Source organism: Nerophis lumbriciformis, linkage group LG12, assembly GCF_033978685.3.
Source record: "Nerophis lumbriciformis linkage group LG12, RoL_Nlum_v2.1, whole genome shotgun sequence".
Classification (NCBI taxonomy): domain Eukaryota; kingdom Metazoa; phylum Chordata; class Actinopteri; order Syngnathiformes; family Syngnathidae; genus Nerophis; species Nerophis lumbriciformis.
Genome location: NC_084559.2, coordinates 28688964 through 28709270, shown reverse-complemented (window position 1 = coordinate 28709270; position 20307 = coordinate 28688964). Strand labels below are relative to the sequence as shown.

The 20307-nt window shown below is 38.1% G+C and overlaps 1 protein-coding gene across 4 annotated transcripts in view; it reads right to left on the bottom strand.

Moving 5' to 3' along the window:
• Nucleotides 1-20307, bottom strand: part of inpp5l (inositol polyphosphate-5-phosphatase L) — an 81274-nt gene that overhangs the window by 38564 nt on the left and 22403 nt on the right. For all 4 annotated transcript variants that reach the window (XR_009817858.1, XM_061986244.1, XM_061986242.1 and 1 more), the window contains exons 5-11: nt 8707-8770; nt 8205-8308; nt 7960-8012; nt 5150-5269; nt 1616-1700; nt 1333-1425; nt 1162-1236 (exon numbers count right to left, since the gene is read on the bottom strand). Coding sequence is in view for 3 of the 4 variants with exons in the window: in XM_061986244.1 (XP_061842228.1) it covers nt 1162-1236; nt 1333-1425; nt 1616-1700; nt 5150-5269; nt 7960-8012; nt 8205-8308; nt 8707-8770 (594 nt within the window). In the remaining variant the exon portion in view is untranslated. The remainder of the gene's footprint in view (nt 1-1161; nt 1237-1332; nt 1426-1615; nt 1701-5149; nt 5270-7959; nt 8013-8204; nt 8309-8706; nt 8771-20307) is intronic.

Here is a 20307-nt window from a genome sequence, read left to right as displayed (position 1 = left end):
ACTGTTCCTCCTGAATCCGAGGTTCGACTATCCGGCGTAGCCTCCTCTCCAGTACAACCGAATAGACCTTACCGGGAAGGCTGAGGAGTGTGATCCCACGATAGTTAGAACACACCCTCCGGTTCCCCTTCTAAAGAGAGGAACCACCACCCCGGTCTGCCAATCCATAGGTACCGCCCCCAATGTCCACGCAATGCTGCAGAGTCTTGTCAACCAAGACAGCCCCACAGCATCCAGAGCCTTAAGGAACTCCGGGCGGATCTCATCTACCCCCGGAGCCTTGCCACCGAGGAGCTTTTTAACTACCTCAGCAACCTCAGCCCCAGAAATAGGAGAGCCCACCACAGACTCCCCAGGCACTGCTTCCTCATAGGAAGTTATACATATCTGTCTTTGAGCTTAATGTTTCTGTGCATTGTTCCTTCAAATAAAGACTAAACTCAACTAAACTATAGTAATGCTGTCTGAGGCTGAGCCAATCAGTGGCCACAATAATGAACAGCCCACTCTGATTGGTTTGGTCTCATCTAGTGGACGATATTACAATAGTATTGATATGTTTAGTTTATTTAGCCATTTTAATGATTGAAATGCTTAATTTAGCACCAAAAATAGTATAATATGCTTTAAAGAAATAATAATATCTTCAAAAATCCAATGTGGAGACAATGCAATATTAGAGGTGCGACGTGGCGAGGGACGACTGTATACACCGTAGTAACAAATACGAACTCAAATGATCAAACTGATTGAAATAAATGTGCACAATTCACACAATATTTTTTTTTTTTACTGTTTTCTGAGTTTTCTGAGCTGAAGCATAATATACCAATATATACCTCACCAGATTCATAGCTCAACTTAAGACCCACCTTTTATCTCAATAATTAGGATTTTAAATGAAAAAAAAAATAGAGAACTTGTCTTATTTGTGGAGCAGTAAACCTGGCTGGCTCTTGCAGGCCCTCGGGCGTTTGGGGAAGAATTTTCACAAGAACATATTTGGGCAATTCATTACAGAGACCACCACTAGGGCCCTTACTGTGCACATGTCTGTCCCCACATAGTCAAATGATGATTGAAGTAAAATTGAAGTTGTTCTGACCATAAAGCATTTGACATTCAACATATAATTAATAATTGTGTGAGTTCTGCTCTCACCGCTTTGCCATTGTCTTCTCGGAACAAGGCCTGGTGCAGGTAGGTGAAGAGCTTGTCCTCGATTAGCAGAAGCACCTGTCAATCAAACAGGAGCCGGATAGTAAAAATGAATCCTCGGTGACTGTGGAAATGTATATATATATATATATATATTTTTTTTTTTTTAAATACCTGGCGGTCAGCTTTCTCCTCGCATATGATTTTCTGCACTTCATCCGTGCTGTCCTTCTTCACCGTCTGGACGTCTGCTGAGGTAGACAGATACTGCTCACGTGCACACACACACACACACACACACACACACACACACACACACACACACACACACACACACACACACACACACACACACACACACACACACACACACACACACACACACACACACACGAGTTTTGGTCAAAATGGGGGAATAACACAGACGCAAAGCTAGTAATAATGTTTGATTGTATACCTGCACCAGACTCTGCGTGTCCAAACGGAAGTTAAAATCTCCAAACAGGAAGAAAGGCATCGGAGTGTGGCAGTTGTCAGATATCCTGGAAAAAGACGAGGGGATAAAATTCACTCAGCATGATTTTTTTGGATTAGGACTCATTTTAGCAATAGTTTTAAAAATTCCCAGCCCAATTCAGAAGTCAAACAATATTTAGAAAAATACACCTCAGGCACAGCGTGACTCAAAATCCTATTAAAAATGTTGTTGTTTACATTTTACCAACAACTGTGGCTAACTTCTTTTTACATTTGTGTCACATTTGAAAAGTTTGATTTACAAAACTTAACTATGCAGTAAGTACCAACTTGAGGAGGGTTTTCGACATAAAATGTACTGTACATGTGCCATTAAAACCTCTAAAGGCTTAGTGGCCACATGTGTGGACAGCACCTTTTAGCTTTTTTTTCCAAAATTGTGTACACTACTGAATTGGGGTCTTATGCCGACATATGGACACTTATACTGCTATCTGGTGGTGTCAGAAGAGTTTTTGATTGATTGAAACTCTTATTAGTAGATCGCACAGTACAGTATATATTCCGTACAATTGACCACTAAATGGTAATACCCGAATAAGTTTTTCAACTTCTTTAAGTCGGGGTCCACGTTAATCAATTCATGGTAACATGAACATATAACATACAATGGAATTTGGAAAAAAAAAAGAGTAAAAATAAGAATTAGCATGTCACTAAACATAAAGTACACATTTGTGTACTTATGGACTAAGTACATCATATCAAAAGATGATTCTTAGTTTTTATTCTAATTAGGGTCCAATAAGCCCAAATAGCAAAGAGAAATTAAAAAAAAAAAAGCATGTAAAAAAAAAAAAAAAACAGCTAGAGCCTTAAGAGGTTAAAGGGGAACTGCACTTTTTTGGAAATTCATTCGCAATCTTTATGTAAGACAAGCACACATATATTTTTCTTTCTTTATGCATTCTAACTAGTAAATAAATGCACAAGCAAAAGTCCACTTTCAATGGAGTCAATAGGAGTCACTCTATTCTGCCAAAGCGCTTAAAATACATCCAAACACTTCCATCAACATTTTATATACACGCTGTAAGTGTATATGTAATGTAGTAACAGGTACATTCATAATAACATGCAATATTTACGCATTTTGATCATTTTAAGCATACGGCGGCGCATTCATTTCATGGGACGCATCACGTTTGCTTTTTCCTTCAACTACAACACTGACTAAAACTCATGCAGACTTCATGAGAGCAAACAAACATAATTAAATAAACACTTACTGATCAATGTCTGCTCTCACTTGGATGCTAAATTGGCTGTCAAAGTTTACCAACCTCTCAGTTTATGTCCACACCATTTTACTGTCAGAGTGAGAGGCATGGTTTTTATAATCGAGAATAAACTTCCACGAGCAGAGGCAAGAAAGCAGCTCACCAGCTGATGACGTCAATACAGCAACATAGAGACGTTGCCTCTCTGTGATCGATGCGCCACTGAATGTAGGCCCTTAACATTATGGCTATGGTTTGAGTTTACTACGAACATGCATACAATTACAACATGATATGTCACAATTTCCAGTTTCTCTTTGTATAGGGAGCAGAAAAAAGCAGAGCTTATATAATCCTAACCCTTTTCCATTACATGGCAATTAGAGATGTCCGATAATATCGGGCTGCCGATATTATCGACCGATAAATGCATTAAAATGTAATATCGGAAATTATCGGTATCGGTTTCAAAAAGTAAAATTTAAGACATTTTAAAACACCGCTGTACGGAGTGGTACACGGACGTAGGGTGAAGTACAGAGTGCCAATAAACCTTAAAGGCACTGCCTTTGCGTGCTGGCCCAATCACATGATATCTATGGCTTTTCAGACACACAAGTGAATGCAATCATACTTGGTCAACAGCCATTCAGGTCACACTGAGGGTGGCTGTATAAACAACTTTAACACTGTTACAAATATGTGAACCCACACCAAACAAGAATGACAAACACATTTCAGGAGAACATCCGCACCGTAACACAACATAAACACAACAAAACAAATACCCAGAACCCCTTGCAGCACTAACTCTTCCGGGACGCTACAATATACACCCCCCTCTACCCCCCAAACCCCGCCCCCCCCAAACCCGACCACCTCAACCTCCTCATGCTCTCTCAGGGAGAGCATGTCCCAAATTCCAAGCTGCTGTTCTGAGGCATGTTAAAAAAAATAATGCACTTTGTGACTTCAATAATAAATATGGCAGTGCCATGTTGGCATTTTTTTTCCATAACTTGAGTTGATTTATTTTGGAAAACCTTGTTACATTGTTTAATGCATCCAGCGGGGCATCACAACAAAATTAGGCATAATAATGTGTTAATTCCTCGACTGTACATATCCGTATCGGTTGATATCGGAATCGGTAATTAAGAGTTGGACATTATCGGAATATCGGATATCGGCAAAAAAGCCATTATCGGACATTTCTAATAGCAATTGCTAAACCTTTTGTTCGCTTCCTGTTCTCAATTTATTCACAATATACTCCATAAAGAATAACGTTAAAATAAATAAACAATAAATAGTGAAGTAAGTTGTATTTCAATATGTTGAGATGAATAAGATTATCAATAAATCCACAATGTTTATCATGGCTCTTCTTCTTTGTCCTTTGTTTGTTGGTGCTTACAATAACAATATCGCTAATAGTTGGTTAATATTAAGGTCACGAGATGTAAATGGAGTATTGTTGGCCCTTTTTGATGGTTATCTATTGGGTTTAATGGACAGAATAGATGCAATGACACAATGACAATGAGGTATACATTACCTTTTGGACTATATTAATTTATATTATTATGTGTTGTCAATTTTGTACTTTTTTTTATGTCATTGCCTGAAATAAATAAATACCGGTAAATGAAAAATGAAAATGAATGAATGACGTCAAGGCTTCCATTGGCTCCATTGTAAGCAGACTTTTATTTGTGTAAGTAAGAGCGCATTAAAAAAAGATATATGTGTTCTCGTCTCTCATAAGGATTGTGAATTTTAGGCAAAAAAAAAAAAAAGAAAGAAGTGCAGCTACCCTTTAAATAAGTTGCTCAATGAAGCACTTTGACTACAGTAACAAAGCTATTGATTTCTCAATGTTGTATAAGCTTGTATCTATCTCTACAAGTGCATTCTGGTTCAAGTAGTTTATAATGTACACTATTGTCACCTGTGACTATACTTGTATGACATTGAATGCTGAATAAAAAGTCAAAATTGAAGGAAATATTATTTTTAGCTATTGTGAGGATCTCGAGTCTAATTATTAAAAGGACAAACCTTCAAATCAAACTGTCTGTTTTTATGTATTAAAATAAAAGCTTTTATCAGGTGGTGGAAAGATTACAAACAATGTATCCAACCCTAGTAGGACATAGACATTTTTAAAGATCATTTTCCACTTGGTGTGGATTCATTGTTGGTGCGTTTTTTAGTACAGCTGCAATGCAGACCTGTTGATGACATATCGCAGTGCATTTTTGCGGTTTGCGGAGTAAATTGAAGGACTGGCGTTGCAGGCAATGAGGTTGGAGGCATCGTGAAAAAGGTGGACGTTGACCAGGTCCAACCCTCTGGGAAAACAGAGCACACAAACACAAAATGAGCAAGCATGCGAATAAAAACAATAAATAGTTAATGTCACGTCTCGTCATTGGCTCAGTATTTTGTTTTGTTAAGCATTGGTTTGCAACACATTGTACAACAAACAGTAAACTGTTGCACAAGGACCATTCTGACATACTGACACCAGGTTCTCACTTAGCAAAACAAAAAGAAAAAAAAAAAGCTTTAGTCAATAAAACACAACTGTAAATCTGGAAAATATTCATAGCGCTTTCTTTTTTCCACACTTTGTTATATGACGCCTTTATTCCAAAATGGAATGTACTTTTGTAATTGATTTTTTACCAACACTCCATAATGACAGCACAAAAAAGGGTGTGTGGCTTTAAGAGATTGATTTATGTTTTGGAGTAATATGAATGGGAAACAAACTGTTCAATAATTTATTGTTTGTACGAAAAAACAAAATTATCATAAATAAATAAATAACTTTACTTTTTGTTACGTCTTCATTATGTTCTGTGTTTATTAAAGTAAGAGTAGTAGCAGATCAAACCACTGCTCATTTAATCTAAAAACAATTAGTTGCACTTAATTTCTCTGGTCAATCTAATGCAGGGGTGTCAAACGTACAGCCCGAGGGCCGAAACAGGCCCGCGAACAGGTTTTATCCGGCCCGCGGGATGATTTTGCTAAGTATAAAAATAAACCTGAAATCTTTTAATGAAAGAAACAGCAGTTCTTAATGTGTCCACTGCATGTCACAATAGCAATTATTTGTATCTTTGTAGATGATGCTACATTTCTACAAAATAAACCACACCCACACTGGTTTAAATGTAACTTAGATATTGGGTTTCACTATGTAAAAGCGCTTTGAGTCACTAGAGAAAAGCGCTATATACCGTAAATATAATTTGCTTCATTTCACTTCGGTTATTCAGGATTGCATTATGATTTTGTGTAATGTTTACCTTGTATGTCCTAGCTGGGAATCAAACCATGCCCGCTGAACAAAAAAATTACACCAAAGCCAATGCACTATCAATAGACACCTTTTGTTTGGAGGTTTTTTGGTGTAGAACTCGTTCGTGATTCATATTGCCATGTAGAGGCTCCTATAAATCGCTCTCATCTCGCATTTGACTGCTGATTGGCCAGCTGCTGCATCCTGTCAATCACTGTCACATTGGAACAACGGCCCCAGAAAGCCAATCAGTGAGCTTGTGAGCGGGTTTAAAGGGACAAGCCTGGGCAGCCGTTTTCCACCTGGCGCAAGTGTTTGACTTGTCTTCATTTATTTGCGCAAGATCATTTTTGGACGTTAAACAGTGCAGGGGACAATAACTGATTTTTGAAAAAGTGCACTGCAAAAAGTCAGTGTTCAAAAACAAGAAAAAAAATACAAAAAGTTAGGGGCATTTTACTAAGCAAAATTATCTGCCAATAGAACAAGACAATTTGGCTTGTCAAGACTTTCCAAAACAAGTAAAATTAGCTAACCTCAATGAACCCAAAAATACCTTAAAATAAGTATTTTCTCACTAATAACAAGTGCACTTTTCTTGATAGAAAAAACAAATATGAGACCTTTTTTGTCAATATGTTGAAAAATATTCTTAAATTAAGTAAATGCTAGCGCCATTATCTTGACATAATGATATGCGCTCGGCATTACATTTCTTGCATTTTCCCATCGATACCATGACATCATCGCGCCAAGTGCGTGTTCTTTCAGTCAATTATATATATATATATATATATATATATATATATATATATATATATATATTTACAGCCCGGCCCTCGACCAAATGTTTTTTTTATTATAATTTTGAAGAATTTATCTGAATGTGCATGAACTATTTCTGTTCAAAATTGTTTGGAAAGTCACATGTTAAATGTTTAAATATTAACTGTCAGTTTGCTGTACTGTGCCAACTGTACTACTATATGAGTACGTATGTTCTATTGTTTCATTGAAAATAAAACAGCAAAGTCCATTTGGCTGTCATCTGTTTTAATTATGAGACGCAATTGTGTCAAAGTCATGATTTTTTATTTCATGCTTGAAATAAGAAATTATTACTTTGAAAAAGCAGTTTTATACTTGTGAGTGTTGATGACACAGCTTTTCAACAGTTGTTATTCTAGTTTCAAGCATGTTTTACTCAATGTAAGTCATAAAATCTCAGCAACAAGCTGTAATATCTTACTGAGATATTTTAGGACCAAAACACGTAAAACACTCTAACATAAAATCTGCTTAGTGAGAAGAAGTATCTTATCAGACAGAAAATAAGCAAATATCACCCTTATTTGAGATATTTAATCTTACTTAGATTTCAGTTTTTGCAGTGTGCAGGGGACATTATTAGGGTTCAAAGAAGCTCATGAGGCTGCTCAAATTGTAACGACTTAAAACTCACTGGACAATCTACTAAGATTTAATACAAAAGCTGTATTAAAAATGATGCCTTTATAATTATAACAATGCTCAATGAGCGATATTACTAGACAACATGATTGTATTTTAATCGAATACAAAAAAAACCCATCACAAACAGAAGTGTTATTCCTTTCTCTTGCAGCTAAATCAGAATCGGAATCAAATGGGTCTTATTCAAGTGTAACTGCAAATGTAAGTGTAAATGTGCCAGATCGGATTATCTTAGGTAAGTCGGTTTGATGTATGTACCGCTTGTGGATGATCCAGCGGGTCCTCATGAAGCCCTTCCTGGACCACTTGAACTGCAACACAGACAAATTAGAGTGAGTCACTAAATAGCAGTTAAACTGATCATTATTGATTCATTCACATAATTTGTCTCGTCTCTCTGTCAGAGCAGGCAGACAGCCCCCTCCGACCCAGTAGACTCATTTGTCCAAGCATCTCCCTTTGGTGCAAACATTACCATCCCACACACGGACCCAAACACTCACATCAGGCCAGAAATTCTTTGGAAATTTTTCTTTTTCCACGCTGGTGACCCCGTCCAGAGAGCCCACATGCTTGTTCAGTCCCGACACTGCTTTAAAATCCTTAACTGTGAGGGGCAGGCGGATGTCATGTAAAAGAGTGAGAAAACATGCAAAGAGCAATCAATAAACTGGTGTTAACCTCATCAGCGCGGCATACATGATGGGGGGATCCATAAAGGGGCCATTAGACTGTGTTTGGTGAGCGACTATCACTTTTGGGCCAATCAGCGAGTGGCAGCTCCTTGTTGTTTATGGTTCTTCCATAAGCTTTTCGGAAGAGCTTTTTCAGGCCTAACGTGACTGGACTATGCAGGGGGGAAAATGACTGGCTCTTTGCAAACGTGTGGCCAGAGAGGTGGAGTGGTAGCGATTAGCGAGTAGATTTGTACTCATACATACACACACACACACACAAACGGGAAGTCACCAATGCAAATTTCAAACATAATCAAGTTTGTTTTACCGCTGAAGTCATACTGGCAGATGTTCTTTAATGTCTTGTGGATGAAGTACATGCTGCCCAATGCCTGGAGGCAAAAAGGAAGAGAGAGGGAATTTACACAGCCTGAAAGTACAAATATTCAATAAATATGTCTCACAATTTAGTTTAGAGAAAAGGATTATCCTGGGCCAGTACCTGGCATAAAAAACTCCATCCCAGGGGTCCCCAACCGTTTTTGCACCAGTAGGCATTATTTTTTACGGACTGACCTTCCACGTGTGGTCAAATAAATACAGCAAAAATAAGTGAATGATAAAAATACAAGTCACCATAAAGCTGAAATAATGATAGTCCTGGGCTTATTTCTTTGTGATGAGATTGTCCCCGACACCTTGATAAATAAATAAATGATAAATGGGTTGTACTTGTATAGCGCTTTTCTACCTTCAAGGTACTCAAAGCGCTTTGACACTACTTCCACATTTACCCATTAACACACACATTCACACACTGATGGAGGGAGCTGCCATGCAAGGCGCTAACCAGCACCCATCAGGAGCAAGGGTGAAGTGTCTTGCTCAGGACACAACGGACATGACGAGGTTGGTACTAGGTGGGGATTGAACCAGGGACCCTCGGGTCGCGCACGGCCATTCTTCCACTGCGCCACGCCGTCCCTTGATGGTATACACCAGGGGTCGGCAACCCGCGGCTCTGGAGCTTTTTCAGAAATGTATGAAAAATGGAAAAAGATGAGGGGGAAAAAAAATATTTTTTGTTTTAATATGGTTTCTGTAGGAGGACAACCATGACACAAACCTCCCTAATTGTTATAAAGCACACTGTTTATATTAAACATGCTTCACTGATTCGAGTATTTGGCGAGCGCCGTTTTGTCCTACTAATTTTGGCGGTCCTTGAACTCACCGTAGTTTGTTTACATGTATAACTTTCTAGGACGTGTTTTATGCCACTTCTTTTTCCGTCTCATTTTGTCCACCAAACTTTTAAGGTTGTGCATGAAAGGTGAGTTTTGTTGATGTTATTGACTTGTTGGAGTGCTAATCAGGCATATTTGGTCACTGCATGACTAATCGATGCTAACATGCTATTTAGGCTAGCTATATGTACATATTGCATCATAATGCCTCATTTGTAGCTATATTTGAGCTCATTTAGTTTCCTTTAAATCCTCTTAATTCAATTTATATCTCATGACACACTATCTGTATGTAATATGGCTTTTAATTTTTTGCGGCTCCAGACAGATTTTTTTTTGTATTTTTGGTCCAATATGGCTCTTTCAACATTTTGGGTTGCCGACCCCTGGTATACACTATATTATATAGTAATAATAATATAGAGAAATTATATGGTATACTCTATATTATATAGTATATACCATCAACCTGCCGGGGACTGCAGATTAAAAATTAGCCTTTGGCTACAATCTGGCACTTTTATATTTTATACAAACCCCGTTTCCATAGGAGTTGGGAAATTGTGTTAGACGTAAATATAAACGGAATACAATGATTTGCAAATCATTTTCAACCCATATTCAGTTGAATATGCTACAAAGACAATATATTTGATGTTCAGACTGATAAACATTTTTTTTTTGCAAATAATCATTAACTTTAGAATTCCACTTTCAAAGCTTCAACAATTAGTTTTCTCAGTTCCCAATCGTTTATTGAGTGTTGTTAAAAGAAAAGGTGATGTAACACAGTGGTGAACATGCCCTTTTCCCAACTACTTTGGCACATGTTGCAGCCATGAAATTCTAAGTTAATTATTATTTGCAACAAAAAAAATAAAGTTTATGAGTTTGAACATCAAATATCTTGCCTTTGTCGTGCATTCAATTGAATATGGGTTGAAAAGGATTTGCAAATCATTGTATTCCGTTTACGGTATATTTACATCCAACACAATTTCCCAACTCATATGGAAACGGTGTTTGTATGTGCATTAATATGCTATGTCACAAAGATATACAAAATATAACAAATGGTGACTTTCTTCTAAGAGTTTTATTATACATCTGTGAAGAAGCTGGTGCACTGCAAAAACTGGAATCTAAGTAAGATTAAATATCTCAAATAAGGGTGATATTTGCTTATTTTCTGTCTGATAAGATCATTCTTCTCACTAAGCAGATTTTATGTTGAGTGTTTTACTTGTTTTAAGGGTTTTGGTCCCAAATGATCTCAGTAAGATATTACAGCTTGTAGCTGAGATTTTATGACCTATATTGAGTAAAACATGCTTGAAACTAGAAAATTATGTTGCAAAGCTGTGTCATCAACACTCACAAGAATAAAACTACTTTTTTAAAGTAATAATTTCTTATTTCAAGCATGACAAAAAAAAACCATGACTTTGACACAATTGTGTCTCATAATTAAAACAGATGACAGCCAAATGGACTTTGCTTTTTTATTTTCAATGAAACAATAGAAAATACGTACTCATATAGTAGTACAGTTGTTATAAGTGAGAATATACTTATTTTAAGGTATTTTTGGGTTCATTGAGGTTAGCTAATTTTACTTGTTTTGGAAAGTCTTGACAAGCCAAATTTTCTTGTTCTATTGGCAGATAATTTTGCCTAGTTCAAATAAACTACCCCTAATTTTTTGTTTTCCCTTGTTTTGAACACTGCCTTTTTGCAGTGTGGGTCTGTATAACAGGACGGGCAAAAGTAAAGTCGGTGAAAATGCGGTCGTTTATAAATTATATAATGTTTTTTGTGTCACAGACCGGTACCGGTCCCTTGGCCAGTGGTTGGGTACCACTGGTCTATGTTTGTTGTTCAGGGCCAAAACGTCTAAGGGAGCCACAAGGGGGAAATACAAAATGTGCGACATGGACATGATTAGGTCCGAAGTTTGGAAGACATTTGGTTTGTTTATGAGTAACAATAAACTTGATAAAACTGTGATACATTTATGTAATAATAAGTGATATTTTGTCCCTGATAAAAGATCTTAAAGTGTTGTACAAACCCCGTTTCCATAAGAGTTGGGAAATTGTGTTAGATGTAAATATAAATGGAATACAATGATTTGCAAATCCTTTTCAATCCATATTCAATTGAATGCACTACAAAGACAAGATATTTGATGTTCAAACTCATAAACTTTATTTTTTATTTGCAAATAATAATTAACTTAGAATTTCATGGCTGCAACACGTGCCAAAGTAGTTGGGAAAGGGCATGTTCACCACTGTGTTACATGGCCTTTCCTTTTAACAACACTCAGTAAACGTTTGGGAACTGAGGAGACACATTTTTTAAGCTTGTCAGGTGGAATTCTTTCCCATTCTTGCTTGATGTTCAACAGTCCGGGGGTCTCCGTTGTGGTATTTTAAGCTTCATAATGCGCCACACATTTTCAATAGAAGACAAGTCTGGACTACAGGCAGGCCAGTCTCGTACCCGCACTCTTTTACTATGAAGCCACGTTGATGTAACACGTGGCTTGGCATTGTCTTGCTGAAATAAGCAGGGGCGTCCATGGTAACGTTGCTTGGATGGCAACATATGTTGCTCCAAAACCTGTATGTACCTTTCAGCATTAATGGCACCTTCACAGATGTGTAAGTTACCCATGTCTTGGGCACTAATACACCCCCATACCATCACAGATGCTGGCTTTTCAACTTTGCGCCTATAACAATCCGGATGGTTCTTTTCCTCTTTGGTCCGGAGAACACGACGTCCACAGTTTCCAAAAACAATTTGAAATGTGGACTCGTCAGACCACTTTTCCACTTTGTATCAGTCCATCTTAGATGAGCTCAGGCCCAGCGAAGCCGACGGCGTTTCTGGGTGTTGTTGATTAACGGTTTTCGCCTTGCATAGGAGAGTTTTAACTTGCACTTACAGATGTAGCAACCAACTGTAGTTACTGACAGTGGGTTTCTGAAGTGTTCCTGAGCCCATGTGGTGATATCCTTTACACATTGATGTCGCTTGTTGATGCAGTACAGCCTGAGGGATCGAAGGTCACGGGCTTAGCTGCTTACGTGCAGTGATTTCTCCAGATTCTCTGAACCCTTTGATGATATTACGGACCGTAGATGGTGAAATCCCTAAATTCCTTGCAATAGCTGGCTGAGAAAGGTTTTTCTTAAACTGTTCAACAATTTGCTCACGCATTTGTTGACAAAGTGGTGACCCTTGCCCCATCCTTGTTTGTGAATGACTGAGCATTTCATGGAATCTATTTTAATACACAATCATGGCACCCACCTGTTCCCAATTTGCCTGTTCGCCTGTGGGATGTTCCAAATAAGTGTTTGATGAGCATTCCTCAACTTTATCAGTATTTATTGCCACCTTTCCCAACTTCTTTGTCACGTGTTGCTGGCATCAAATTCTAAAGTTAATGATTATTTGCAGAAAAAAAAAAGTTTATCAGTTTGAACATCAAATATGTTGTCTTTGTAAGATATTCAACTGAACATGGGTTGAAAATGATTTGAAAATCATTGTATTCCGTTTATATTTACATCGAAGACAATTTCCCAACTCATATGGAAACAGGGTTTGTAGATCAGGGCTTTTCGGGGCATAATAAACACATTGGAGCCTCAGTAAAAGGTACTAAGTCGCCAGCATTTTACCGACAAATGCATACCAGAGTTGTTTGTATAAAAAATAAAGGGATGAAGACAATTTGTGCCAATAGGTAATATTGGTCCGTTCAACTTTTTGTTAGAGGGGCTTTCCAAAGTGCTTTCAGTGTAAAGCGTTGCAGTAATAAAGGCAATGAAATTGGGCCTTATGTATTAAACGTGCGTATGCACAAAGACCTGGCATACACCCTTTTTCACAACAAATGTATCAAGCGTGAACTGAAGGTGAAAATGTGCGATATTTCACGCCAGCTTCATGAACTCACATGTCTACATGCTGTGGATACTTTGGCGACACACAGAGGTGGTCGTTCGGGCTTTGCCAACATTTGATTTCAACGATGTAAAAAATCGTGGAAAAGACACAAAATTACTTTTTCGCCAATTAATTTAATGCTTCATATTCATATTCATATTTGTGAGGACTGCTAACGGACAGTATTTAGGCAATCATGTTGCCACTAATCGCTGTCACTATGTGTTCCTGTGACTGCAGCACAGCTTGGCCAGTAGGGCGGACATTTGCAGCCACCGTTGGTTGCGTCACATTATTGGCACCAGAGACGGTGGAGGATTCGCCCGACTTTGCGTCACGGGGCTGCTACCGCAAGTCACTCTCCCGTGTTATAATAATAAATTGAGTAATCAAACAAGAGTCAAAGTCTTCCGTATCCTTTTTGATACACTGGCATTTTTACATTTAAAAGATGTAAAACCAAATATTACATCATTTTTACATGAAACACTAATCTGGCTGTTAGCGGGCTACTGTTATATAACATTTTGTTGCAAGTAACACAAATTATATTTATATTGGGGTGTAATCAGAGTCACTCACATGTGCTCCCACCTCTTCTAAAGTTTTACGTATCATTGCAGCGATTATCTTTTCAAATGATCTTATCTCCGGTCCCCTGGGCCTGCTTTGGCCACATCCATCTTCTTCATCACCTTCTCCATGATGTAGTACCACTTATTTCTTATTTGTTCCTGTGTGCGGTTGTCTGACCCCTCAGCATTGACAGCCTCGCACACTTAATCCCACCTAAACCTCTTTTATTCGCTGGAAACGCCAAAAAGAAGCACCTCCTACTCCTTGTTTGTGAATTCTGATTGGGCAGAGTGTGGGATTACAGGCACATGGCTAATTTAAATATGATTTCACATTTAAATGAGGGCTTCGATAGGGAGTATCGAGCTGCATGCCAACATGAATGGTCAATTCCACATTGATTGGGAAGTAAAAAAGAAATATGCTTGGATAAATGTGTGCGCTCGCTATAATACATATGAAAATGTGTGTATGACCTTTTCTGAATTTGAGCGTGTACCATTTTTAAATAGGAAATTCACACAACTTTTACTCTATGAGGTTCATGGTCATGTCAAACGCAACACAAATACTTTGTAAAGTATATATTAGAGATGTCCGATAATATCTGGCTGCCGATATTATCGGCCGATAAATGCTTTAAAATGTAATATCGGAAATTATCGGTACCGGTTTATGACTTTTTAAAACGCTGCTGTGTACACGGACGTCAGTGCGTGCCGGCCCAGTCACATAATATCTACGGCTTTTCCCACACACAAGCGAATGCAACGCATACTTGCTCAACAGCCATACAGGTCACACTGAAGGTGGCCGTACAAACAACTTTAAAACTGTTACAAATATGCGCCACACTGTGAACCCACACCAAACAAGAATAACAAACACATTTCGGGAGAACATCCGCACCGTAACACAACATTAACACAACAGAACAAATACCCAGAACCCCTTGCAACACTAACTCTTCCGGGACGCTACAATATACACCCCCACTACCCCTCCCCCACCCCTCCCACCTCAACCTCCTCATGCTCTTTCAGGGAGAGCATGTCCCAAATTCCAAGCCTGCTGTTTTGAGGCATGTTAAAAAAAATTTTGCACTTTGTGACTTCAATAATAAATATGGCAGTGCCATGTTGGCATTTTTTGCCATAACTTGAGTTGATTTATTTTGTAAAACCTCCTTACATTGTTTAATGCATCCAGCGGGGCATCACAACAAAATTAGGCGTAATAATGTGTTAATTCCACGACTGTATATATCGGTATCGGTTGATATCGGAATCGGTAATTAAGAGTTGGACAATATCGGAATATCGGATATCGGCAAAAAAGCCATTATCTGACATCTGTAGTATATATATTTGAATATAAACAGTGCTACATTTATAGAACTGACTTATGGTCATTTTAAGTCTTCTTTAAACAAGGAAGTGCACCAAATTGCATAATATTGCATCAGATTGAAATCCTACCAAATTGAATTGAATCAATACATTTTACAATGTATCATTTCTGAATCATTCATGTATCTAGATACATACCGAATTGTCTATAATTACTTCTTAGTACAGACGAACTGGTTGTTTAATAGATTGCAACAAATAGTAGCATCACATGCATTTATTTGTCTAAAAGTTACTTTTTTAATGGTTAAGAAGCTAATAAAGTGATTGAAAAAGTTGAGCAAATGTACTAAACTTAAGACTTAACATGAACATTGCACATGTGCACACAAGTGCCATTTCTTTTCTGCTGTCTTCAAATAAAAACTGAGCAGGATTGTATATGTGTTGCGTGGTAAATTATTACGCAAAATAAATGTAATTATTGTGTATTGTGTACATACTGTACTGCAGTATTATGTGTGCATATTAGGTCCAATTATGGTTTACTTCACATCAAGGTATTCTAACTAGCAACAACTACACAATGAGTGTTAATATGAGAGGTTGGATATGCAAACTGGATGAAACGATATGCCTGTTCGAAGACTTTTGATAGGCAGAGTGATATCATGATATTTTTGTTATTGTAGTTTGGTGTGGAATTTTGCTGCATCATCTTGGTTATCGAACAAGAGACGAGTACCGGATTTTTCGGACTATAAGTCGCAGTTTTTTTCATAATTTGTGCGACCGGGGGGTGCGACTTATACTCAGGAGCGACTTATGTGTGAAATTATTAACCCATTACCGTAAAATATCAAATAATATTATTTAGCTCATTCACGTAAGAGACTAGACGCAGAGGTGCGTAGTAACACGCTACATTTACTCCGTTACATCTACTTGAGTAACTTTTGGGATAAATTGTACTTCTAAGAGTAGTTTTAATGCAACATACTTTTACTTTTACTTGAGTATATTTATAGAGAAGAAACGCTACTTTTACTCCGCTACTTTTATCTACATTCAGCTCGCTACTCGCTACTAATTTTTATCGATCTGTTAATGCACGCTTTGTTTGTTTTGGTCTGTCAGACAGACCTTCATAGTGCCTGCGTTTCAACAAATACTGTCACTGGTGACGTTCACTCCGTTCCACCAATCAGATGCAGTCACTGGTGACGTTGGACCAATCAAACAGAGCCAGGCGGTCACATGACCTGACTTAAACAAGTTGAAAAACTTATTGGGGTGTTACCATTTAGTGGTCAATTGTACGGAATGTGCACTGTACTGAGCAATCTACTAATACAAGTTCCAATCAATCAATCAAAAGTGTGAAGGAAAAAAGACCATTTTTTATTTCAACCGTACACCCCGTCAAAAGCCTAAAGACTGACTGCACAGTTCCTGTCTTCACAATAAAAGTGCCGCTCCATCGCGCCTGCGCTTTCAAAATAAGAGTCTCCGAAAGCCTGCGCTAACAAGCTAGCAAGCTACGGAGTTTGCCGCCAATGTATTTCTTGTAAAGTGTATAAAAACGAATATGGAAGCTGGACATATAAGATGCCAAAAACCAACCACTTTCATGTGGTATTAGACAGAAAGGAGGAACTTTTTTTCTCCTCCATTTGAAAACGTGGACGTTTGTCATCACTACTGTCTGATTCCAATCAATGCAAGTCATCAGAATCAGGTAATACACCAACTTATATTCTTGTCTTCATGAAAGAAAGGAATCTATATGTGTTAAACATGCATGTATATTCATTAAAACACTATTAACATGTAAACAAAAACGGCAAAAAAAAAAAAAAAAAATTATATACTGTATATATCTATGTATGTATATATATATATATATATATATATATATATATATATATATATATATATATATATATGTGTGTGTGTGTGTATATATATATATATATATATATATATATATATATATATATATATATATATGTATATATGTGTGTGTGTGTGTGTGTGTATATATATATATATGATATGTGTGTGTATGTTACTCATCAGTTACTCAGTACTTGAGTAGTTTTTTTACAACATACTTTTTACTTTTACTCAAGTAAATATTTGGGTGACTACTCCTTACTTTTACTTGAGTAATAAATCTCTAAAGTAACAGTACTCTTACTTGAGTACAATTTCTGGCTACTCTACCCACCTCTGACTAGACGTATAAGATTTCATGGGATTTAGCGATTAGGAGTGAAAGATTGTTTGGTAAACGTATAGCATGTTCTATATGTTATAGTTATTTGAATGACTCTTACCATAATATGTTACGTTAACATACCAGGCACGTTCTCAGTTGATTATTTATGCCTCATATAACGTACACTTACTCAGCCTGTTGTTCACTATTCTTTATTTATTTTAAATTGCCTTTCAAATGTCTATTCTTGGTGTTGGGTTTTATCAAATACATTTCCCCAAAAAATGCGACTTATACTCCAGTGCGACTTATATATGTTTTTTTCCTTCTTTATTATGCATTTTCGGCCGGTGCGACTTATACTCCGAAAAATACAGTATAAGGTCAGAAACACAAAAAACACATTGTTAAATTAGTATTTGTCTGGCGCTGTCATTTAAAAGTGAGCATCATTACACAGTGGTATCTCGGTTTACGTAGCCCCCACTTTTCATAGGATTCTGGGTTTTTTTGGGTGCCGTTTGCAAAAAAAGAGGTTTCTTAATGAAGTAATTCATCAGTGTCAGGCCTTCACCGTGTTTTTATTCGGCAGCACAAACTACAAAAGCATTGCCCCGCAAACAAACTGCGAAAAGTTTACTGAACGTGGCGACAAAAACAGCAGAAATCATCCTGACCCGACAGTCGAGCTGATGAACTGAGATGTTTGTTTCGCCATCATGTGCGTTCAACTGCGAGGCTGCCAGTGAATGATACTCTAACATTGTTTGTTACTCTGCCAAAGACACATACAACTTACTATAAGGGACTTCAACAAACACCCCCTACCCTCCTCCGCTTCGCCACCCAATCATCCTTAACACGGTCTGACAATTTTTAATGTACTAACTGCCTGCTCCACTGATCTGATTAATCATGTCCCGCGAGATCAATAAAGACAGAAGATTAAAACTATTTAAAAGGTATTAGGCAGTGGGCCTGCTGACTGCCAACACTGCTGCGGCGACTGGCAGCGAAGAAAAATCATCCCTTCCACTGGGGGGCTTAGGGCGTGACGGACCACTGTGCAAGGGAGGGTCTTGCACAACCCCCGCCACTCGCCTCAGTATGAGAGATGTCTCCCTGAAGACATCATTTCTCTTCAGGGCCAAAGCCCTCCTTGTTTGACAAAATAGAGGTGTCTGTGTGCTTTGCCTCAGTGAGCAGCAATTAAAGGGGAACATTATCACAATTTCAGAATTGTTAAAACCATTAAAAATCTGTTCCCAGTGGCTTATTTTATTTTTCGAAGTTTTTTTCAAAATTTTACCCATCACGCAATATTCCTAAAAAAAAGCTTCAAAGTGCCTGATTTTAACCATCGTTATAAACACCCGTCCATTTTCCTGTGACGTCACATAGTGAAGCCAACACAAACAAACATGGCGGAAAGAACAGCAAGCTATAGCGACATTAGCTCGGATTCAGACTCGGATTTCAGCGGCTTAAGCGATTCAACAGATTACGAATGTATTGAAACGGATGGTTGTAGTGTGGAGGCAGGTAGCGAAAACGAAATTGAAGAAGAAACTGAAGCTATTGAGCCATATCGGTTTGAACCGTATGCAAGCGAAACCGACGAAAACGACACGGGAGAAAACGAGGACGAATTCGGCGATCGCCTTCTAACCAACGATTGGTATGTGTTTGTTTGGCATTAAAGGAAACTAACAACTATGAACTAGGTTTACAGCATATGAAATACATTTGGCAACAACATGCACTTTGAGAGTGCAGACAGCCAAATTTTCATCAATTAATATATTCTGTAGACATACCCTCATCCGCGCTCTTTTCCTGAAAGCTGATCTGTCCAGTTTTGGAGTTGATGTCAGCAGGCCAGGGAAGCTAGGGTGGATAGGGGGTTTAGCTCGCTCGTCTGCGGGAACAAACTGCTGCCATTGCTTGCCGTGCTACCGAGGTCCTTTGTCCCTGAATTGCTCACACACTCCGGCAGATTCAATGGGGGTCTGGCGGCAGATTTCTTTGACTTTATCGTTGGAAATGCATCTGCTTTGAGTGTCGCAGGATATCCACACATTCTTGCCATCTCTGTCGTAGCATAGCTTTCGTCGGTAAAGTGTGCGGAACAAACGTCCAATTTCTTGCCACTTTCGCATCTTTTGGGCCACTGGTGCAACTTGAATCCGTCCCTGTTCGTGTTGTTACACCCTCCGACAACACACCGACGAGGCATGATGTCTCCAAGGTACGGAAAACAGTCGAAAAAACGGAAAATAACAGAGCTGATTTGACTCGGTGTTTGAGAAAATGGCGGATTGCTTCCCGATGTGACGCCACGTTGTGACGTCATCGCTCCGAGAGCGAATATTAGAAAGGCGTTTAATTTGCCAAAATTCACCCATTTAGAGTTCGGAAATCGGCTAAAAAAAAATATGGTCTTTTTTCTGCAACGTCAAGGTATATATTGACGCTTACATAGGTCTGGTGATAATGTTCCCCTTTAAGGACCTACTTGTCCAAACTAAGGCTGCACAAATGAGGGCTGTTGACAGTTACTAAAACACTAGGAC